The 23,788-nt window shown below is 39.3% G+C and overlaps 2 protein-coding genes across 7 annotated transcripts in view; one reads left to right on the top strand and one right to left on the bottom strand.

Annotated features, from left to right (window-relative positions):
• The first annotated feature begins 250 nt into the window (after window positions 1-250).
• ELMOD2 (ELMO domain containing 2) lies at window positions 251-11,181 on the top strand. Of its 4 annotated transcripts, none has more exons than XM_053403315.1 (9): window positions 251-401; window positions 2,198-2,345; window positions 3,602-3,630; window positions 4,429-4,526; window positions 5,784-5,913; window positions 6,922-7,055; window positions 7,354-7,422; window positions 8,912-9,045; window positions 10,580-11,181. In XM_053403315.1, exons 1-9 carry the CDS (start codon window positions 357-359, stop codon window positions 10,729-10,731), a joined length of 939 nt encoding a protein of 312 aa, XP_053259290.1. In that variant the 5' UTR covers window positions 251-356; the 3' UTR covers window positions 10,732-11,181. The 4 variants fall into 4 exon arrangements, with proteins under 4 accessions (XP_053259290.1, XP_053259294.1, XP_053259292.1 ...); XM_053403319.1 differs by lacking the exon at window positions 251-401 and adding an exon at window positions 505-574; XM_053403317.1 differs by lacking the exon at window positions 251-401 and adding an exon at window positions 545-620.
• A 5,380-nt stretch (window positions 11,182-16,561) lies between these two features.
• Window positions 16,562-23,788, bottom strand: part of TBC1D9 (TBC1 domain family member 9) — a 49,506-nt gene continuing 42,279 nt past the window's right edge. For 2 of the 3 annotated variants that reach the window (XM_053403311.1, XM_053403312.1), the window contains exons 17-21: window positions 22,818-22,883; window positions 21,857-21,943; window positions 21,008-21,082; window positions 20,809-20,909; window positions 16,562-17,927 (exon numbers count right to left, since the gene is read on the bottom strand). In XM_053403311.1, the coding sequence (XP_053259286.1) occupies window positions 17,226-17,927; window positions 20,809-20,909; window positions 21,008-21,082; window positions 21,857-21,943; window positions 22,818-22,883 (1,031 nt within the window). In that variant the 3' untranslated portion in view covers window positions 16,562-17,225. The remainder of the gene's footprint in view (window positions 17,928-20,808; window positions 20,910-21,007; window positions 21,083-21,856; window positions 21,944-22,817; window positions 22,884-23,788) is intronic. The other variant, XM_053403313.1, reaches the window with a different exon arrangement.

The raw sequence follows: 23,788 nt of genomic DNA, 5'->3' as shown, positions 1-23,788 counted from the left end.
CAACTGTTCCCTTTTTTAAAGGGAAATTCGCTTATTCCGAATAGGATTCCTCGCAAGAAAAGGGAAAAGTTGACAGCTACGCGCCCAACCGGTGTCCGCCTCCCAACTGTCAGAGCAGCGCCTAGGCACGCAGGAGACAAGGCAGCGACGCCCCGCCCTCTTTGGCCGTCGCGAGCGTCTGTTGCCCCGGTAACAGCGGCGACCGCCCGCACGCTTTCGACGCCGGGCCCGCCGCTGTGGGCAGCCCCGCCCACCCGTTCGGCGTCGTTAAACGGACATAACGGAAGACCCGCCCATCCCCCCGCTCCGCCCTTTTCGGCCCTCACGGGCCGGTCTGCGTTCGCCTGGTGGGCACCATGGAAGCCCCCGCGGACACGGACGCTCATGTCATTTCTAAGGAGGTGGGGAAAGGAGTTGGGAATGGTTTGTTAAGGGACGTGTTTCTCTGACAGGACGGTTATAAACAGCCAACGCAACCCCTCCCCCATCTCGGGCCACATCACTCACTTCCGGGTCTGTGGGGGAGGCAACTTCCTTTTATGGTGGGCCGTGGGAGGGAGCTGTTGGCGTGAAGGTGAAGTGAGGCCGCTGCCCGGCCTGCTGCGCTCTCGCTTGGGATGGTGTGACCAGAGTTTGGTACTGTTTAAGAGCGGGGAGGTGGGGGCGGGGGTGGAGCGTCTGGTGGAGCGTGCAGGGGAGGGGACGGCGAGAGGACCCTGGAAAATGGGGGCGGCGGGGACAATGCCGCCTATAGGCTCGTCCCCTTTCAAACCAGCTGCTCTTCTCTGGCCCGATATTCGCTTCCGGGATCAGGTTCATTAGGGAGCCGGTGGGCGGGAGGACTTGTTTGTGACTGCGTACACTAAGACGGGATCTTTTTGTATGCTGCAGCGGTCTCTTGAAACAGAACCTCCCTGTATATATATATATATATATATATACACACACACACACGTGTGTGTATATACGTGTGTGTATATATATATATACGTGTGTGTGTGTGTGTGTATATATGCACACGTGTGTGTGTGTGTATATATATATATATATATATATATATATATATATACACACACACACACACACACACACACACACGTATATGAATGAATCCCTGCAGGTTTTACAGTATGTTTAGGCAAACATATTTGCAAATGTTTAGGTCCTATGGAGATACCCTAGAGAAGATTCTGGCCAGAATCAAGCCAGTAAAAGCTGGTGCTTGAGTACCTTTTTTTATGAACTCGGGAAGAAGCAGCGAAACAGCAATGAGCTCACAATCATGAAACTGACGTGCAATAAAATTGCCTTTTAAAAAACTACCGTTCTGTTATGATTTCTGCAATCATTGCTGCTGATACCTTTGCTGCTAGCGGAGGTGAAGGGATTAGGATGTTCTTAAATGTTTATATAGTGTGTTTATATGTTACCCGTTAATGGTTAAGAGTTTAACCAGATGTTTTCTAGAATGGTAAACGACTGTAAAATCAGCATGAAGTCAAACCAAGCACTGAATGGACAGTAAGCCCAGCAACTAAAACTCAAAACTTAGAAAGTTTGGGAGAATAAGGACTTTGCAATGCAGATGTGAAGACAAAACCGGGGGGGGGGGGACGGAAAAATGGGGGAAACTCTCTCCCTAAATGCCCCTTCCCCCGCCTTCATGTCTCTAGTCTGCAAGAAAATGAGAGCAGGAGCAGTTTTTAAAAAGCAAGCAAAGCCCAGTTTGAGGCATTCTATTGAGACATCAATGGGGCATGCTCCCAAGTAAGTGTGATACAAATGCAACCCTAATTTTGTTGGTTTCAAATGTTTAAGTACAGTGCAGGCTCTGTATATCTCTAGTCAGAAGTAAACTCCACTGAATTCAATTAGATTTTTTTTGTTGTCATTTAGTCGTGTTCGACTCTTTGTGACCCCATAGACCAGAGCACGCCAGGCACTCCTGTCTTACGCCCAAGTAATTGAATTTAGGATTCCAGCATTATTTAGTTTGGGGTGAAGTGCATCAATAGTTTAATAGCTTGAAGCAGCTAGTACTGGAATTTAAGGTTTCCATTTAATTCTGTGCACACTTACGTGACTTACTTGGGAGTATGTTCCATTAGGCTGCATGGGCCTTCTAAATTAACATAGTACAGAATTTTTGAGTATTTGTTATACTCAGTCACCATTTGTGATTTTTTTGTTGTTGTAGAAAATGATTGTACACTTATGGACCTATTTGTATAGAAATATTTTTCGATTTTGGCTAAAATGGATCTTGAGACAGTTGACTGGAAAATGTGAACTGCAGCGTATCTGTGATGGCTCAATGAAAAGAGCAGAAAGGACACTACGGATAGGTAATATATTTGAAATATACAAGCTTATACATAAATTGTTATGTTCAATCTCCAAAGTTAGTTTGACAACCACAGAACAAGAGAGAATTTCAAGTTTTTCACCTTCCATAAATATTTACCTTCCTTCTATGTCCTTAATTTTGGGTGGCTAAAATTCATGTAGATAAGGCTATTGATTCAACAGAGGAGACAGCTGACAATATACACAATGTAGTGTATTGTGGTTTTGTCTTTTGCAGTGTGTTCCCTGTTCAGTATGTAAGCTGGTACAGTAGCTGTAAAATAAAGTCCTATAGACAAACAGTTATTTCAAATTAAAATACTGGTTCCTTGCCTTTTCAGTTGCTCCAGCCATTCTCATCCCCTGTTTCTTTCTTCAGGTCTTTTCTTTTCATTCCTTTGGACCTCCCATCTTTCATTCTCAAGCTTAATTTTCTAATCTGATTCACTCCCTTGGTCTGCTGCCTCTTGAAATCCTGGCGCCTGCATTTATAGCCTTCTGGTTCTTCTAGTCATTGTTGTCTTTCCTGCATCTCTCTTGGAGATTAGTAACTCCACATGAATCTCCTTTTTTTTTTTTTTGTGCTGCAAAAGGCTAAGGGTGTGTTTACGCTTGTGACTTGAAACACAGCCAGGTCATTTTCCCCTGCTGCATTTCATGCCTTATTTGCACACAGATGTTCAAATCAGAGAGGGGATAGGGATGCTTTCACCTTATGTGTGCGACATTTTTGTTTCCTTGCCCCTGTAATCCTCCTGGAACTCCTATTCATTTTACTGTCATAAGTGCTTGTGGAGTCATCTGCAATTGCATGCTAGCTGTTGAAGTAAATATTACCGCATCAGTGGTTAGCATGCTTCCACAGTACATTGGGAGGTCTGTTCCTTACAATGTAGGAATTGGACCTTTATTGTGGTGGCGCCTTCCAATTTGAACTCCCTTCTGCTCCATACCAGACAGGCACTGTCTTTACTTTATTTTTGGTGTCTGTTGAAAACCAACACCAACAAGCCTTTTACACTGAGAATTTTATTCTAGTTTTTAACTCTCTTAGATATTTTATATATAGTTGTTTTTATTGTTAAATCACTTATAGATGTCTTATGGGAAGCAATTAATACATGAAATAAACAAATTAGAGGTATTAAACCATGGTTACAATCATGCTTATTCATTTGTCTTGTGTAATTTTAGAAATCAGAATCTAGGGTCTATGAATTTCTTTAAAAACATGCATGTTTTTATCTTAATGCAGAACATTCGTTGGAATCATCAAAGTGTAAGGTAGGTTAATTTTATATTACGCCCAGCATGTAAAGTCAAGCCCAATTCCCTCCCCACCTTTGGTTAGAAAACCTCCATAGTTACATTCATGAAAGGCACTATGTAAGAAACACAGCTGTAAAGCATACAGAACTAAGTTTTCTGATCTTTGGATCCTCATCATTTTTCTTAAAAAAGAGGCCCAATATTATAATTTGCACCTGAGTAAATGTGCACAAGATTGGCTTTATCATTGCTGCAGCAATGATATGCCAACCAAGGTTAGTCAAGAACTAGATTGGATGCAAACTAGATCAAGTCTGATTTATGAGCCTGCTTAGTTTACATTCTCTGCAGTTATAACAACACTGCTGTGGTACAGTTTTTGGCTTGCTGTTAATGAAACTGTGTATTCATACACCAGTGGTGAGGAACTAATTAATTAAATTAAATGTGCTTGGCCTTCCCATCTGGCCCAGACCCCTATGGCCAAGCCACACCTACCTGTCCTATGCCTAACATGTAAGGTGTGAGGCAGGGTAAAGATGTGGCAGAGTCAGAAGAAGTTTGCAGACATTGCAGTCAGCTGTTCGGTGGTGTCTTTAAAGCGCTGTGCACTGAACTTCACAAGCCCCACCAGTCAGCTCATTCCCACACTTCCAAACTGTGAACTTGATCTTTTTGAGGGAGTATGACTCCATCCAGAACAGGTTGTGGAGTCCCTACTCACAGTAATCTTCTCCTGAAATGTAAAGTAACTGCTATTAAAACAGATGATATTTTGTGTCAGAAGAATGATATTTTACTTGTATTTATCAGGCTTTACAAAGGGCTGTGTATTCTTCTAAAGATGACGTGGAAAAATGTGTGGCACTCATCATAGAACAAAAGAAGATTAATACACAAAAGGATGCAGTGTAAGCCTATTATTGTTCTAAAGATACCTTGTTTGGAACTTTATCTTTGAGGTCATTTTGTTCAAATAGACACTGAGAATTAGTAATTTATTCAAATTAGTCTTCATAAAATGCATTTAGTGTATCTTGTAATTCATACATAGTAATGTGATTCTTAAGAGATTTGCTTAAAAACTATTTTTAAAAGCATGTTAATAAGCAATAATCTGAGTAGAGTCTTGAAATCAGCAGTTTTGCTGTGGACTTCAGTGAAGATAGAATGATACACAGTAACATTCGTTATCTAAAATACATGATTCTGAGAACCTAAGGAAATACCAGCCAATTGTCAACTTCCCTTTTGGGGGCAACGTTCTTGAGCAGGTGGTCACTGAGCAGATCCAGGTGCTCTTGGAGGAGACTGATTTTCTAGATCCATTTCAATTGGGATTTCGGCTTGGCTTTGGCACAGAAATTGCCCTGTTTACCTTATAATGACCTCTGTCGGGAGAAAGACTTTGGCAATGTGCCTGCCTTTTGATATCATTGGCCATTGTATACTCCTGTAGAGGTATTTGAATTGGGGGTGGGCAGCACTGCTTTGCAGTGGGTCTGGTCCTACTTGGTCATCTTTAGCAAGTGATGCTTGGAAAGTGTTTTTCGGCAACACTGGGGTTTCATTGTGTTGTCGCCGAGGGCTCAATTCTATCTCCCATGTTGTTTAATATCTATATGAAGCTGCTGAGTGGAGTCACCTGGAGTTTCAGAGTGTGTTGTCAGAAATATGTGGGTGACAGACAGCTATATTTCTCCTTTACATCTACAGGCATGGCAATGGATGTGCTAGACCAGTGTGTTGCCTTGGTAGTGGACTGGATGAGAGCCAATAAACTGAAGCTCAATCCAGAGAAGACAAAGGCATTATTAGTGGGTGGTTCCCTAGACTGGATGGATGGGAGACTTCCTGCTCTTGAGGAGGGTACAATCCCTCTTAAGGAGCAGGTATGTAGCTTGAGGGTGTTCCTGGATCCATTACTGTCGCTTGAGACCCAGGTGGCCCTTGCTGGAGCAGAGTGCCTTCTGTCAGTTTTGGCTGGTGGTCCAGAGACAGCCCTAACTTCTGTGGCCTATTTGTCATAGTTTAGAGTGGTAAGCAAAGTGGTCTGGGAAATGAAGGTTATATGATTTTCAACTGGTACCAACAGCTGTTCTCCATTTTTATTGCAGATAAAAGCTGTTTATCAATTATAATTCTCTTTGTGTTTTCCTATATTATAGGTTTGCTTCAAAGCTGCAATTAAGTTTGCTCCAGATATCAGGATGTAAGAAACTTTATTTGGCCGTAGAAGAGCTGAGAAAACAGCCATATAACTCTGATAATAAAGAACATGAAGAGCAACTAATGGAGGTAAGAAATTTAGGTTTTGTGCCTTTTATGGCATATTTAATGTCCAATTTGTGATGTTAAAAACAGCATCAATTATGAACTCAGTCTACTGAAGTTACAGTTGCCCAGGCTAATGTAGTAATGCCACTAGATCAGCAACTCTTATCTGCCATAGTTCATGCAGTTATGAGTGATGTGAAAAAAGGGATTGGTGAAAGTTGTGTATCATAATAATACTAAAACACAAGGCCGTCCAATGAAATCGATTTAGCATTAAGTTTTGAAAAGGCGAAAGGAAGTATTTCACACAGCATACTTAATTTACGGAATTCATTGCCACAGGCAGGATACAGTGATAGCTACTTGTTTAAATAGCTTTAAAAAGGAATTAAACAGATTAGGAGAGGTGGTTAGAAAAATAATTGGTGTTTTTCCAGGTTTGTTAAAAATTGCAATCTGATTTTCAGTAGTAGTATGACTCTAGTTACTGAGGCCTAGAACACTTGGGATAGCTCAGATACAAAATGCTGGACTGGAGGGTATAATTTAACAGCCATTCTTTAGTGAGCTGCTAGACAACACCTGCAAAGCAAGTGCGACTTTGGTGGGTTGCAGTTTTATATTTGTTGGGAGAATCTTATAAAACAGTTGATTGTGAGTCCATATGCTTTAGTACAAGTTCATTCAGTCTGGTGCCTATGTGGAGTTCTGGACTAGGTAACTGCTATATTGAATTCAATAGGAGGAGGAAAACTGTGTTCATAGATCTGCTGAAATGAGCAGGGAGTCCTATGTGCACAGGAGAGCTTCATGCCCAAAGCAGATTGCCATAAAAGCTCTTTATCGCTTGCCACACTGAAAAACAAAAAGCTTCCTTGTTAATACATTTCTTTGCATCCTGTGTTTCAGGATGCTTATGCCATTTTGCCATTTTGTATGGCATCCAGTTTGATTAATGATACCTATTTGTATTTAGAATGAGTTGGGGGAAATACTGATAATTCTGTTAACAGTAGCATATTTATACAGCTTTGGAATTGGTTGATGCCCCATGAAAAACTGAAGGCTAGAATCACGAAGCAGTGGTGTGACATTGGTTTCCAAGGTGATGACCCTAAAACAGACTTCAGAGGAATGGGCATGCTGGGATTAACTAATCTTCTGTAAGTCAAAAATATTATGTAACAGTGGGTATTCTTTTGCTGATGTAAATGGGTATTAAAAAGAGGGTATTGGATTCAGTCTTCAACAAACTGCCAATCTAGTTATTAATCTATCTTATTTCAAAAGCTATTGTCCTACTGTTCATGAATTTATTAACACCATTAATTATACTGTAGAGCAATTGACTTTGCAAGGCAGTGGTTATAATGTGAATGTTTAGAAAAGTAATTTTTAATCACTGCTCGTATAAGCAGTCTCTTGCAAACATAGTTACTTTGTGTGTACATATATTTTCAGATATTTTAGTAAACACTATCCCCGTGAAGCTCGTCAAATCCTTTCTCGCTCAAATAATCCAAAACTGGGGTAAGCTACTTTTTAATAAAATTGCTGTCATAATTGACTCTTAAACCTGAAAAAGCAAAGCTGTCATTATTACTTTAGTTTCTTATAAATAATCTGAAAGTATATTTATTTTCTGCGCCTCCTCTTTGTGAGAGTAATCCAGTAATTTCTAGGGATCCCATAAGTGAAAATATGTTTTCATTGCATGTTAGCCGTATGCCTGTCCTATCTCACTTTTCCTCTGTACCTCTGTTGTGTGTGGTTAGATTGTCCTGTTGATGTCTTCACACAAAAGACCCTAGTAACTTTTTCTCTCTTGCTTCTCTACTGTATATATATAACCTTAAGGATTTTTCCATTAGGCTGAACCTGTCCAAGCATCTTATCAACATTTTTGGGCTTTAATAACTGAAACTCATCCAGTAAAATTGAACTAGACACCTCCATTAAAGGAATTGCATTAAATGTTGCTTTGTAGTTTTGAACAAACACAATCAGGGTCTTCCATCCACATGATGTAGGCATGTGAGCAAATGGGAACCATGTCAAGTTGGAGGCTGTCTATAAATACCTTGTTCCTGTTTTTCAGGATCAGTAAGCATAGCAGATTGCCAGGCTGCAGTCCTTAATAGTGCTCTACCCACATAAAATCCTAAAAGTAAAGTCAAATGAAATAGCAATGCTGTCCTCAACAATACTGCCCTTTAAACTTAATTTTAAAATATTTGCTGCAGTGTGAATTGGTACTTGAAGCTTAAGATACTGTTTGTCTCACTATAATTATTAGATAAAGCCTATTTCATAAATGTTTTTTAATTTATAATTTATTTTTTCGATGTCGTAAGAGATGTTCGCCAACCAGGTGCCTTCCAAATGTTTGAACTACAACTCCCATTATCTTTGACTGTTGACCATACTAGCTGGAAATGATGGGGGTTGTAGTTCAAAACATCTGGAGACTGCCAAGTTGGGGAAGCCTGTTTTAGATGAGGGATAATAACACACATTTTTAAATGGCTGTCATTCTACATCACATACCCGGTAGATACAAATAGCTTCTTGCCCCATCCTATCATTAGCAGAAAATGAGTACATGCTGCAAAATGGTCAAATAAAGGCAAATTACTTAATTTCTATAATATGAACATATTACATAATTTGAATTACCTTAGTGTAGTTTTAGTGGTGTTTTTAAGTATCTTATATTCACTTCTCTTAGTAATTTGAAAATTGTGTTTGGACATGGGAGTTGTGTTCAACTTTGGTAACCCTAGGGCCCAGTGAATGGTCTTGGAACGGTAGGCAGACATTGCAGTATTGCTGAACTTGGGAGGTTATGCATAGAATGAATAAATTTATATTTTTTTAAAAATTGTTAACACTGAAGATGTCTCAAGACTTCTAAAATAATCATAAAGGTAATAGTTTGCCTTCGGTTATCCTTGACATTTATACTGCTTAAAATGCAGAAATCAAAAAGTATAGTGATTATAACGTCTGTGTATTGCAGATATTCTTATGCAATAGTTGGGATCAATTTGACAGAAATGGCTTACAATTTATTGAAGAATGGACATTTAAGAACTCACTTCTACAACTTGGTTCCTGGTGAACCACAAATGAAAGACTTCCATCAGTTTTATTGTGAGTATCTTCAACTAGCTTTTATATATGGATAACAACTTCAGTGGTTTGGAAGCTGCTGTTTCTGAATGTTCTCTCTATTTTGTTAACATGTTCAACCATAACATTTGCAGAGATCTTTTTTTAAAAAAGAATCTGCTGTGTTTTCTGGAAAGCATTTTGAATCCTACCATGATCCAGCCAATGCTATCGCATCTCAAAGGCACAAGGATGGGGTATGAACATGCTTTCAGGAAAAATAATGCTTCTCTATATTTAAATGAAAGATGAATTTCAAATGCCTTATACACACACTGCACTACTTGAGAAGAAATAAATGTAATCAAGCATCTATCAAGTTTATTTGTCTCTAGAAGAGTGGAGCCATACACAGCTGTAAACTTTGGCTTTTTTTTTGCAAAAGCAGCCTCCACATTCTGACTGAAGGTGCTCTTCCCTGAACAGACAAATTAGTTCATGAGAACCAAGAAGATAGAGAAAAGCTGGAGAAAAACTTCTGGCTGTGACTCCTTGTATTAACCTATTCACCTCTGCAAATTAATATAGGGTAGGGTTGATTTACACATACAGTGGTACCTCAGGTTACATACGCTTCAGGTTACATATGCTTCAGGTTACAGACTCCGCTGACCCAGAAATATTACCTCGGGTTAAGAACTTTGCTTCAGGATGAGAACGGAAATCGTGTAACGGCGGCACAGTGGCAGCAGGAGGCCCCATTAGCTAAAGTGTTGCTTCAGGTTAAGAACAGTTTCAGGTTGCGAACAGACCTCCAGAACGAATTAAGTTTTTAACCCGAGGTACCACTGTATTGCATGTGTTCCGAATTAATTATATTTGCTTAATAACACAAGATAGGGGTGAACCCTATGGCTTTGTATTTAGCCCTTTCAAGTGAGCAAACCAACCGGGAAGTCTTCAGTTAACTATGGTCCCCCATTTTGTCTGTTCTGGGAATCTATGGTTAACCGCTTCATAACAGGTCATTAAGCTGAGAGAGATGGTCATATGAACAAATATATAAATTATATGAGCAAGCCATAATCTACGGGTATAGAATGTTATACTACTACTACTACTAATAATAATAATAATAGTGGGAAATGAAACAAATGACTGCTAAATTATTTTGTAGTGTTCCCCGAAGCTTAGTATGCTGATGTATGTGTCCTCTTCTTTGTTGCATACAACAGTATATGGAAATACAAGATTATTGATTTTCCTTATAAGTGCATATTTTATGCAAAGCATACCAAATTTGAAACTGTAATTTCAAAAGTAATTTGATATAGCTTCTACTCTTCTACATTTCAGAAATAGTGCCAGTGTCCAAGCTTTTGGTTCTGTGTGCCTAAAGTAGCTCTCTTTGATGGTATTCAGCTAAGATTTACTCAAGTAGACATACTGAAATTAATGGCCCTTAACTTAGTCATGTTCATTAATTTTAATGGGTTTTCTAGTTGTTTTTGAAAAGCTGCTTAGAGGCAAACACATATGTTGTCTCAATAAACTTTCTGTGTTTTGGTCTTTACAGGTTATTTGGCTTACGAATTTGACAAATTTTGGTTTGAAGAAAAGCCTGAAAGTATTATGTACTTCAACCAGTATAGAGAGAAGTTTCATGAAAAAGTCAAAAAACATCTTCTGGATTACGATGTAGTCCTTGCCTTAAGAAACGAAATATAGTAATGTGCATTCCTTTGGATTCTGTCTATAAAAATTATGCACTTGACTGGGACTCTCATATGTAACCAAAAACTTCACTTAGTGATCACAAAGTTTTATACATCTATTTTTTTTATTAAAAAAAGTGGTTGAGAGAGCTTGGACAATCAACACTTACTTAGGTCTGTATACTATTTGCTGAAGGTAAGAACTTTTTAGAGACAAAGATCCTTTCTGTACCACAGATCCTCATAATTTTTGTATACCTAGCAGATGAAACAGGTTCTTGTGCTACATTTTGTCTAGCAATAGCTTCTTTTCCATATTTGAAAAGAAGCAATAGCTTCTTTTCCATATTTGACTGGTGTTAGCTTACAACCAGAGATGTTGCAATACTTCTTGAACAGAAATAGCTTTTGTTTTAAATGTATTAGGTTGTATTTTCTCTCTCTCCTAACCGGGAACACATGGTCTTTTATTATTACACCACTGGTGTAGGTTAAATGATTTGGGTGTATGAGAAAAAAGCTTCACTTTTGTTTATTGAAGACTATTTGTTTGATTTTTCTCATGGCAACTAGCTTAAACATTGCCAGAGTTAAAACTTTTGTTTTTAAATAGGTCTTTGCATTTTATCATAAATATATTAAGTTAAATATATTTTCCTGTACTAGACTATTTTTATTTAAGATGTTGTAACTGCCTTCACATATCAACCATTGCTCTGTTTCCCCCTTTCTTTTGTCACTTAAGTTCACAGCTAAAGCTTAAGAATACTAGAGCTCCAAATATTCAGTAGAAGATAATTAGGCAATTAAGTAAATTTTCTTTAATACACTGCTATTTTGTATTGATGAAAGCAACTCAGATGGCATATTCCGAGACAATCTAAAGATTCTTCAACTATTGAATAAGCATGTTTAAAATGCTTCTAATCAAACTTTAGTTGCAGGTAGCCTTGCTTTAGGGATAGGGTGATCAGTTCAAAGATTAATCTTTTTAAAGTGCCTTGTACTTCCTTCATGTGCGCTTCAAATCCGAAGCTGAGACTGAGTCGTTGCTGGTCAGTTCCTAAAACATGCTGGCTTTGTTGTAAGAATTGATATTGGAATTGAGCAAATTCCTATTTCATCTTACTAACTGATAATCGACTAATTAGACTGCTGATAAGGAAAAAGAGTGCAGCAGGAAGCCATGGGGAGAACATATGATGCCACATGGCAACATTGTAGGCATTACATATGCTGGAAGTATTATCTAAAACCTGTGACATCTAAAAGTAATAATTTATCTAGAACAGTAAAAAAAAGGACAAAGCAAAATTGATGATATCTAACTTATGGGAAATAAAATGCTTATCGAAATTCCTTTCTACCAGAGCAATAGAGCCCTGACAGAGAGCTGGAGTGGATCACAGAAGGCTTTTCAGTATCTACATCTATTTTTAGAGATGTTTGATCACTTTTGTGCAATACAAGAAATCTTTCAAGAGAAATTTGCTATCTGCAAAATGCATTGGGGCACAATCAAAAAAGTCCATATGAGCTCTCTCTGTATAGGGACAACCCTATTTTCTCCCATTAGTTGGAGATTTGTCTTCACAGAGAAGTGTGTACCTGGTTATATATGAGCACTGCATCTAGTGGTTCATGATATCAGAATGTATACAAAAATCATTCCTGGCTGAAACTGTTGTAAATGTATTTTCCTTTTCTGTATGCTATAAGGTACATTTATTGCACACTTGATTCCATTTGAGTTTTTCTTTGAAATGGCTTAATTGACAACCTTTTTTAATTTAAGAAATTTCATTTATTTTACTTAAAAGAAACCTTGATCTTCTATACTAAATGCTTTAAATATAGAGGCAATAGAAAATTCTAGAAAATATACCAGAAAAGATTTTAACGTATGTATTCATATATAGTTGTCACATTACTTGTTTACTACAATAGTATCAAATAAGAATCAATGGCTCTGCAAAAAATAAAGCTGATGCAACATTGTGCATGTGAACAGTAGCATCTACATTGTTCCTGTGATTTCATCAATTTGGACCTGTAGGGATTTGGTAGGCTGAGTCTACCTGAGCCCTTCCAATACAATCTGTATTATTATTTTTTTCTTTTTAGCGAGTTCATCTTTTCCTGTCAGATGATAAACCTAAGGAAGACTGATAGATTATAAACTTTGTCAACTTCCTAATGCTAGTGATGAGTGGAACCATAGTTCCATTCCAGGAATGTTTGAGTTGTCATTCTACCAAAACTCTGGGCTGGATTATGCAACAATTAAAACATAAACCAGCAAACCGGCTAGTTTTAGGATTTTTATTTTTGTAAAAACTAACATATTAAATGAAAATGATTATCAACAGAGCACAAAGTGATAGAATGCTAATATACCCAGTTTCAGGCAGTATAAATATTATTTTCAATGGTGCTAACAATCATAGTTGACAATTTTTAGGAAAGAGGTTTCTAATGTTTTGAAACCCTCAGTTGTGTTGTAAATATTTTGAAATTCTCATTCCTTACTGGAACAAATTTGTATCTTCTTTAAATGTATTGTTGATTTTTTGTAAAGCTGTGTTCCTTAATTACAGATAGTGATGTAGCTATCCTATGTGGATGTAATTTTTAGGTATAATAACTAAACTTAATAAGGCCATTCTTCATTGGTTTTTTAAATACATTGGTCTCATTCAGCTGTAATTATCCCGGTCTGGTAAAGTATAGTTTATTGGACGAGAAACAAACCATCTGCCCTCTTGCCCCGCCCCTCATGTGTTCAGTTTGGCAAAGTTTTCTTGAATTCTTAAACTACCACCTTCTTGAACATTCAGATTACCTCCAAAAAAGAATTTGAAGCTAATTTGGAAGGTAGCCCTTAAGCCACAGTTTTCATGTGCAGACATTCTGGGAAACATTTAAAGAAAGTAGGCAAGCTTTATTGAAGATGGCTACTAGGGGGAAGGGGAAAATGCATGAGTCAGTAGCTCCTGGTCAAATACCTATGATTTATCAGACAAATGGCTACAACTGAACTGAGCCAATGTATTCCAGTAGCTGTTTAGCTTGTATATATATTTGCCCATTTCTTTTTGAGAATAATTAATTCTAGACTTGTAGTTGAACCACTTAATCTAGTTTTGAGCTGTGAAAACCTAAAGAGACTGGTGGTAGATAGAAATATGTTGTAAAACAGGGTTTTTCATTAAATATTGCATTGTGACAATCGTAAGACAATATACTAGTATATCTGCACTGTTTCTTTAGAAAGAAACAAATACACATTGAAATACACACAAGCAGCCATTTATTTTTTCACACAGCTGTTCACATTGTTTATGTGGTGTGAGGTGAGAGGGCTACATGGAAAAACATGTAGACATCTATGTGTATCACTTTCACTATTAACTTTTCTCCAAAAGCTTTTGAACCTGTGACTGTATGATACATTGTGGGAAGGCAGATCCAGCTGCTCGCATAAAAATTCCTTTTACAGACTGAAACCAGAGGCGGCTTGCATTTCCACCTGCTCAAGGCAGTCCTACTGAATTCTCCCACTTTCTCATTCTAATCACTGCTTTCCCTGCCCTATCCATTCCAGATGGTTACTTGACCTTTGTAATTGCTTTTGGGGAGCAGTGCTGGGGGGGTGAGCCAGCAGAGACCCATTATGGGAACAGAGTTCTGCTCATCTATCTGGATCTAACCCACAACGTTTCAAATTGCATTCTCACAAAAATGGCTACTAGCGGGGAAAAAATATTGATCTCCAAATTAAGCTCTATGGCACAACCGAATAACACTTAAAGTTTGGCTTATAGAAAAAATGGATTTCATAAAAATCTTGGGCACCTGAGTGCATATTACTGGACTCAACTAGGAAATGAAGCAAACATTAAAATATCTTAATAAGACAAACAAGTAGTAAACAGGTTCCTTAAAGGGAGCAAATGACAAAAATCACTTATAGCAGTATGAGCCACAATATTTGTTGAATGCCTGCAAATGAAAAAACTCTAGGAAAAAGGGTATACTTTTAAACTTGTAGTGGCGCTTCAATCTGGAATTGCTAACTATCACAGACACTATTCATAAACTAGAGATGCCATATTATTGGTTGTGCTGTATTTAGGTGTCCGGGTTCATTGGATTATTTACCATAGCCACAGATGCACTAAAAGACCATGTAAAAATATCAAAGAGGCAGAAATAGAGACCACAGAATCCTCTTCTATAACAACCTGCTTTTTAGCTTTCCAAATGTATGTCAAAAGTGTCATAATTACAGTTGCATTAGTAAGGTTCTGTAGCCTGTACTGATTACTTACTGTTTCTTGTCCTTATGATGTGCACTTGTACTGGTTACTTCTGTGGTGCTCAGGCTGGTGACAGGTTTTTCTGTTGCTGCCCTTTTCCACTGTGAGAAACACATATGGGCAGTGACTTGTAAACCTTTGTGGAGCAAGAGCATTGCCCATTACTAACTGTGTGTAGTTTGGAAGCAATAAAATGTGATTCTTGTTTGGGTGTGGAATGACTGCGAGCAAATAAAGATCAAGTTGATCAGAAGCTTTGTTTTGCTCAGGTATGTTGTATTTATTGTTTTCACAGTCCCCTTTGTAGGTTCCAATGTTGCTACAAGAGTACTTGTGTTACAAGAGTACTACTTGCTAAGTCTGTTTGTGGAACACAGGGATGAGAGGAGTTTTGAGTTCAGCAACAACTGCAAGGGCCACAAGTTCCCCAGGCCTGATCTATATGATGGGACCTGGGACTGCATCACCTGGATGTAGAGGGACTGCATGTTGGCTACCCCTGTTGTAGAGAAAGTCTTACTCCCCTGCAATAATTCTGATTTCTCTGCTACTTAACTCAGTGGAAGTCAAGCTAGAAGAGTTACACCATGAAAGACAGTTGCAATTTTCCATCTGATAATAGTTTAATATCTTTTTCAAAAAACAAAAAAGAGCCTTGATTACATTTACCTACTACGTTTTACCTACGTGGCTAAAACCACGTCAGACAGTTCAGTATCTTAAATAAGAATTAAAGCAATAGCTTTGGCTAAAAAAAAAATACACCTGGAAAAGTTACATGATCATAATATACAATATATAAAAAAACAAAAAGGAGGTGGAAAGATTTTTTGAAGGCAGCAAATATAGTTCAGGCATGTAAGAATGATTTGGACCTAATCACCTAAGAAATTTAAAAAATATTAGGCACAATCCAGTCCTATCACAGGCACATTCAGAGGATTCCCACAGTATCAACAGAGCTTTGCCCCACCCCTGGACACAGGCATGCGTACAGATAGTGTGTTTGAGGTTGGCGGGGGGGGGGGATGGGTCTCTTTGAGCCTCTTGGAACCCTCTGAGCAAAGGAAATATGTGCACCATGGAAGTGAGTTGTGCCGCCATTTAATGTTTTGGAAAAAGAAGCAAAGATTCAAAGTGCAGGTGCTCCATTTGTCATTCAACGTATCATTCAGTAAATTACATTATACATTATTCATCTATAATAAAGTGACAGTGTTTTCATTAAGACTTTCAAACATTCAGTTACATTTCCTTGCAAATCCCCCCCATTACATTCCTGCTAATAACTGTTTTAAAATGAAGACTTAAGCTATGAATTCTTAATCTACCATACACTAGGTTTAAAATGTTCAACAACATACAATTATCTACAGAATTTTATTAAAAACCCTCTCATTTTTAAAAGGGGTACTATGAATTGTTTAGGTCAGGATGTTGGCATGTGTCAAGGCAAGTCCATGGCGGTATCCCTGAAGAATGTATTTTAAAAAGTATTAGGAATCACTGGCCTCTCTTTAAAAAAAATAAAATAAAATTATATCAAGAGACATCCACCAGGGATGCTGCACAGAACTTACTTTCGAGTCCTAAACAAGTTGACAGCATCCCTTTCTATTTTTAGCGCAGCCTACTAATCTTGTAACAGGCATCGGGTTCCAGTGCACACATGGTGCTCCCTGCCTGCAGCAGCTTCTACTTCCCCATTCACGGTAGCGAGGGAAGCAGCTCTGCGTGAGCCAAAGGCATGTGAACATTGTGCTACTTCCCTCAAGGGGAATGGCAAAGACAAAGGAACTCCATGTGCACGCTGCAGCGCACAATGCTTCTGCCACTTTTAAGTTCTTCCAGTTTCTTCCTTACCAGGATTTCAGGCCTGTTTTTAAAACATACACAAACTTTGTTCATTTCTAGACTTAAAATTGTACTAATTGTCACCATTTATCCATGGATAGCAATACTAATAACATACCCACCACTGACAATGATCCCCTCCCCCCCTATATATTGACGATAACACAAGCATTCTGATAATGTTTCCCACAGCGAAAGAAAGTTCAATATAACATGTTCACATAAGCAAGAACTACCACCTTTTGAAAACACCAGGACCTGTGCCAGGCAGTAATAAATATGTAATAAAAACCAAAAAAATAGTTTTTTAAAAACCCTCCCTACCTGGGCCCACTTAGCCTGACATAGCAGAGATTTCGTAGTCACTTGCAGATATTATGGGTTTGCCCATCATCCGCACATTCTTGGCATTTGTAATCCTTGCCATCATGCAGACTGGCTTGTCGAAATACCGCACCAGGGCAGGTTCAGTCAAGAGGGAAGCCAGAAACTGCTCAAAGGTGATAGCCCAGTCTCTGTCGATGCTCATGCTTCTAGGTAGAGAAGGGTTGCTGCTTCGCACTAAAACCGTGTCCTCGCCGATGTCTTCACAATGCAACTTGTCTTCCTCATGAGAGCCTGCACTTAGGACGGAATAGGAAGACATGGAGCTGTCATCTTTAGTATCGTCATCTGAAATAAGCATGGAAGAACCAGCTCCATTGTCTCTAGGAGAAGAATCTTCCAGCTTGATGTCCTCCATCTGTGTGCCATCACCACAAATATTCTCTTCCTCATCCGCAAGGAAGCCATCTTGAAAAGGGTCACGTTGTCCAAGGTGATACTGCTGGCTTCCCTTCTTCTGAAGCAGTGCGTTCTGAATGGCTTTGTTGCTACTCTCTGCCTCCTTAAGAGGCTGCACACTAAATAACTTACCAACTTCCCCAATCTCCAAAAGCAAACTTGTCACAGCTGCAGTAGCGTGGTAAAGATCCTGCTCATTGGGGTCTTCACTAAACATGTTATACATTGTCTTGCACAATTCAATAAACTGCCCCTAGATGCAAGAGAGAGGAACAAGGTTTTGTTTCTTAAATATCTATTATACTTTTGTATGGGGCTCCAAGTTGTCTCCCATTCTAGATCGTGACCATGTCCACACTTGCTTAGCTTCAGCAGTAACATGTATTAGGTGCTCACAGTTAATCGACTGAGATGCAAGAGAATTAATGGGAAAAGGAAAAGGAGAAAGGCACAATTCTTCTCTGTATATTCCTGGACAGGTAATACCAAATTAACAATTACCAACATACACTTGCACCTGACAAAAATCAGTTCATTAAAAAAAATCATATGAGTGTTACTAGCATCTAGTGCTTACCCCAGTCAAGCAAACTTTTCTGAGGCAGATTATGGAGAATTAGTACCTCCATGTTTTCTCTCTATTGGCAACAGAGATTCCTGCAGATTCTTACCCAAAAGAATGCATGCGCCAGCCTAAGCTGCCCTCCTTAAGCTACGTAGAAAAAGATTAAAAGTTAGACATTTATTAAGTCACAGGGCTTAATCTCAAAAAAGTATGTGTATACGAGGGGAAACTGTGTAACTATAGGTGACAACAGAGCCATCCCTAGGGGGGTGAAAATCATGATGCAAATTATGTTCTTTGGGTGCACTGTATTACACAGGGAAAATCTGCCTCTGAAATTTGAACCAAAAGGCAGAGAGCCTAGACTCCCATGTCTTTGAAGAAAATGTCTAGATTAGAAGAACTGTGAATGCTTTTAACAGGTGACAGGGATTGACTCTGACACTATATACGTACAAAACATGCCTCTAACCCTCTGCAAGTGCCTCTTGAACTTTCCTAGGCCAGCAAAAAAACTTCTGGGATTCAGTTATACCAGTTGTTTCAAGGACATACACCTTTTACTTAGGATTCCTATCCTGCTAAAACACAGAAAAGAGCAGAGTACACTCTAGAAATTACCTTCATTGTTAACTAAATTCAGAGTGCAGGCTTTTTCTTTAGGGTTACAACATTCTTTGGCTTTAAGCAATTAAGCATTAAGTGAACTAATGGACTTCAGGATTTGCCCCACATTCCTGCAGTTGAATGTGAATGTGTTGAGAAAACAAAACTACCAATCTCATCCACATACATGTGCCTTTTTCAGAGGGAAGGACTTTCACTGGCCACTGTTACTTAGCATTTGGGGCCTGTTCCCAAATGAGGCTGTCTCCATGTAAAGGTGTGGAACCCCTGAAAGTGCAGGGCCCAGAGTGGCCACCCTGATCCCCTACTCTGTAGGACAATTCTGGATGACTAATTAAACAATCTATGAGGAGGAGATCCAACCTTGCAAACTTCCCTGTTGTGGGCACATAAACCACCACCACTCTGCCATCTCTGACAGCAGTAACAGCAGTAACAGCAAAAGAAATGGGCGTGTCAGTGAGATCACAGGCGTCTTTGGATCTGCTAGATCATGCTTCCTTAACCTTGGCCCTCCAGATGTATTGAGACTACAATTCCCATCATCCCTGACCATTAGTCCTGCTAGCTAGGGATCATGGAAATTGTAGGCCAAAAACATCTGGAGGGCCAAGGCTGAGGAAGCCTGTGCTAGATCTAAACAACTCTCCTATTCCCTGACATGTCCCCAGAACAGATTACAGTGGTACCCCACAAGACGAACGCCTCGGAAGACGAAAAACTCGCTAGACGAAGGAGTTTTTCGTTTTCTTAGCCGCTTCGCAAGACGCATTTCCCTATGGGCTTGCTTCGCAAAACGAAGCTTGCCGAGCAAGCTCCAGGGATAGCGGGGAAGCGCAGCGCGTCTTCCCCTCTGTCCCCGGACCCCTTTTGAACCAAGGGGCGGCAACGGGGCACGCCTTCCCCTCTGTCCCTGGAGATTGCGGGGCAGGCAACGGGGAGAAGCAATCTTCTCCCCGCTGCCCCTTGCTTTAAACAGGTCCGGGGACAGAGGGGAAGGCACGCACGCCTTCCCCTCTGTCCCCGGAGATTGCGGGGCAGGCAACGGGGAGAAGCAATCTTCTCCCCGCTGCCCCTTGCTTTAAAACAGGTCCGGGGACAGAGGGGAAGGCGCGCGGCGCTTCCCCTCTGTCCCCGGACGGTCTCCACAGGAATGCATTGATTGATTTTCAATGCATTCCTATGGGAAACCGTGCTTCGCAAGACAAAAAACTCGCAAGAAGAAAAAACTTGCGGAACGAATTAATTTCGTCTTGCGAGGCACCACTGTAGAAAGTGCACCAGCCCTGGAGCTGGCGTTATTGATTTTGACAGCTACTGGGACTAATGGGAAAGGAAACTCTGAAAGAAAGAAAACCACTGGTCCAAAAAGAAGAAGAAACCTAGAGAAACACCCTCAACACAAGCAAGGCTTTGGATTTGGTGGTGTCTTGACTTTATATTCATATTCTTTCCCTTCCCTCTTATCTCTCCCTCTGCCAATCTTCATTTCATCATGCACCTGAAATTTAAACAACTTTTTCCAAAGGATTATGCATGCAATCAAATTGTGCATTTTTCTCTTCTCTATGAATGAACTTCAAATGCATCAACAATATTCTATCAACATCCCTCTTTAAATCTTGCTAATAAAATAAAGGTGATTCACTGTTTGGTCTTACATTTTTGTTCAAAAATGACTAAAGGATTTGATCCACAGATCATTGTATGGGTTGCTGCACGCATTCACCTGTTGATAAAGCTGCCAGCTTTATCACTGATTGCCAGCTGGGGGGGGAGTGGGAAAGGGGCTCCTTTATTTGCATTTAGAAGTGTTAGGGACTAACATACCACCTATGTTACAGAATGCACTACTTGCACACTCAACAACCTACCCAGTGCTTAGTTGCTGGATACACAGACTGAGATCTTACACACCTTTTTGTGTGTTAACAAAGCTTACCTGATTGAGTTTGGGCAAGTCCTTTGCACTCTTTGCTTTGGCTTTATTTTCTTGGCTCCACATTCTAAGGTAGTTTCTATTATCTTGAGAGTTCTTCTTACCTAACACAAATGTTTTGCCAAAAAGCAAGATTATTTTTTTTTGGAAGAAGTTGGATATAAAAAAATATTTCCCCATCCCCTCCAGTTTAACTTCATACCTTTTTCAGTTTTCACACTCACATTAACGAAACCCTCATCTGCTCCATGTTTGTTCCTGCCATCTACGCCAACAACTAATGCACAGGAAGAACAAAATTAATGCACTTTGAGACACCTCTGTATTTACACATTTGGTTACATTAGTTAAGCACAAGCTCAGGAATGCTGGTATCAGCCAGGCCTTCTCAGGGTATTTCCAGACATGTAGGAATTCATCGCTCTCTTTTTCCCCAACACAGCTGACAAGTATCACACTTTTGGTATGTGGGCATCCTGCTGCAATCTCTCCACACAAGAGGGCATGACATACCATAGACGATGGCACAATTCATCTGAGTACCATCTTTTTTAAAAAAGCGTCCCATATATATATATATATATATTTATATATATATATATATATATATATATATAAAAGCTAATTTCTGCTGCCTCTATACACCATTCTGTGCCTATTCACCCTCAACTGGGAACCCAGCCTGAGCCACAACCTCAGAGAAGGTGATCGGATATGCTCTTCCCTTTTCACATCAAGGAAATTTCTGTGACCTTTGTTCACAGAGGGGGTACACCAAAATGATCCAACAACTTTCTGGTCTCCTGAAACTCCCCTCTACCCAGAAACTTAAACTACTCCAACCATGAAGCTGATGTGGTTTTTTTCCCTTCCAGATGGCCAGAGGGAAGAGGATGATTTATTAAATCCACAGTCCTGATATTCAGAGAGAAAACTGCAGCTGGCTTCTGTTTTATTTTGGGTGCAAGAACCTTTGAGTTTATATTTGAAGGGGAAATTGGGAAATTGATGCAGTCATGAAAGAGGAAAGATCTGAGGTAAAGTCCAGTACCATGTGTACACTCTGGTGTGATGTCTTCAAAGAAGTACTGTGTTGCTTCAAAAGCAGAATCCGGCTCTTCTTGATCCGAGGATGGGTCTGCGCATAGAAGCATCAAGCATCATCATACTTGGACATATCAACCAACCCACTTGTACATATCAAAAATGCCAAACCCCCTCCCACTACCAATATATATTACAGATTTTTTTTTTAAGCAATCTATTTCAGGGCAATAATAAATTACTAATGGATAGATTTATGAAACAGCATTTCCTATATAGAAATGTGTCTTAAAGGTCTGATATGAAAGTCTTGGGCACAGCTGTCCTTATATGTGCCAATTTAGATGAACAAAGGCTTAATTATGGTCTTTGTTGAAACATGCAGGTTCTCGGAAGCCCAGTGCTGGGCATCACAAGGCAAACACATAAATGTCAGGGCAATTTGTGGATGGGCCCTAGACATTAATGGCACATGTTTTAATAATAATGGAAACAACAAACTATTGCATACCTGTAGCCTCCAGATCCTGCTGGATTACAACTCCCATCATCCCTAACCATTGGCCATGCTGGCTGGGGCTGATGGGACTGGGAAGTCCAAAAAAGATCTAGATGGCCGCACAGTCTCCACCTGTTATTTATAGTAACTAGATGCTATGTATTTATTTTTGGTCTATATGTTTATTCCATTTAGCACTGCCGTGCATATCTTTTTGATGACAAACAGAGTTATGGCTATGCCTCAGAGCACAGCTACCACTCCCATTTAGTATGCGCGAATAGAAATCCCAATACTGGTTGGTGGATGAGTTACAGCAAATGTCCCATCAACAGATGCAATCCTATGCATGTCTACTCAGAAGTAAGGCCCACCAAGTTCAGTGGGTCTTATTCTCATGTTAAGGAGGTCAAGAATGGCACTGTTAGCGGAATCTTTAGGTATCCGGAATGGCCCTCCTCTTACTTACCAGGCAAAACATGCATTTTATACAGTAGCTTCAGCTTCTCTGTAAGATCTCCATGGCATGCTGCACCTAGAAGAAGTCACATTTGCTGTATCAGAATTACTAATTATATTTTAATGTGGCACACACAATCTCCCAGACATTTAGAAATTAGTTATCTATCTTAAATAAGGAATTATACCTTATTCATATGTATCCTCCACAAACATACATAGCAAGTGCAGGGGGGGGGGAGGGAAGGATTTACCTGCTTCTTTAGATACTATATAGAGAAAACAAGGGTTATAATGTAGTAAGCCATCTAATGTGGCCACATAGATACAATTTAGACTCCATGTCTGAAGAAATAAACTCATGTATTCCAAATTAACTACTGAAGAGGGATCAGACAGTTAAATACTGGACTTTAGCTTTATTTTGGGGATTGTAAACTGTGCGCACATCCAATACGCATCTCAATTGCTTAGGAATATATTTGCATAATTGCAGTTTACTGTTTGTTTGAATCCACCCACCACCATTGCCTTAATCTGAAAAAAGTGTTGCCATATTATCTCACAGCAGAGTACATGCCGGGGAAAACTTTGACTATATGAGAATTTCACATGCATCAGATAAACAGGACTTTTGTTAGAAAAGACAATATGCCATGAGCAAACTTTACTGGCATACAATGTACCTCTTTAAAATTCTTAATCACAAGATATTGAGGCATTAATGTGCTGAGCGCAATTCAGATGTTGCTTGGCTTTTGGGATGACAAATTCTTTACACACTTCAAGCGTTCCAATGTGTTTAGATTATGGCTTATTATGTAATTACTACACAATAAATATATATCTATTTTATTTAATGGCAGAATCCAAATCCAAATAAAAACTGCAGGTTAACAGGTATAAGCTCTGATATTTCCCTTCTATTACATTCAAAAATATATAATTGAATGGGTTTTTTTTGGGGGGGGGGAAGAGAAT

The sequence above is a fragment of the Podarcis raffonei genome, chromosome 9 (genome assembly GCF_027172205.1).
Source record: "Podarcis raffonei isolate rPodRaf1 chromosome 9, rPodRaf1.pri, whole genome shotgun sequence".
Taxonomy (NCBI): domain Eukaryota; kingdom Metazoa; phylum Chordata; class Lepidosauria; order Squamata; family Lacertidae; genus Podarcis; species Podarcis raffonei.
The sequence above is the reverse complement of the archived record's forward strand: the minus strand, read 5'-3'. Positions and strand labels throughout refer to the sequence as shown.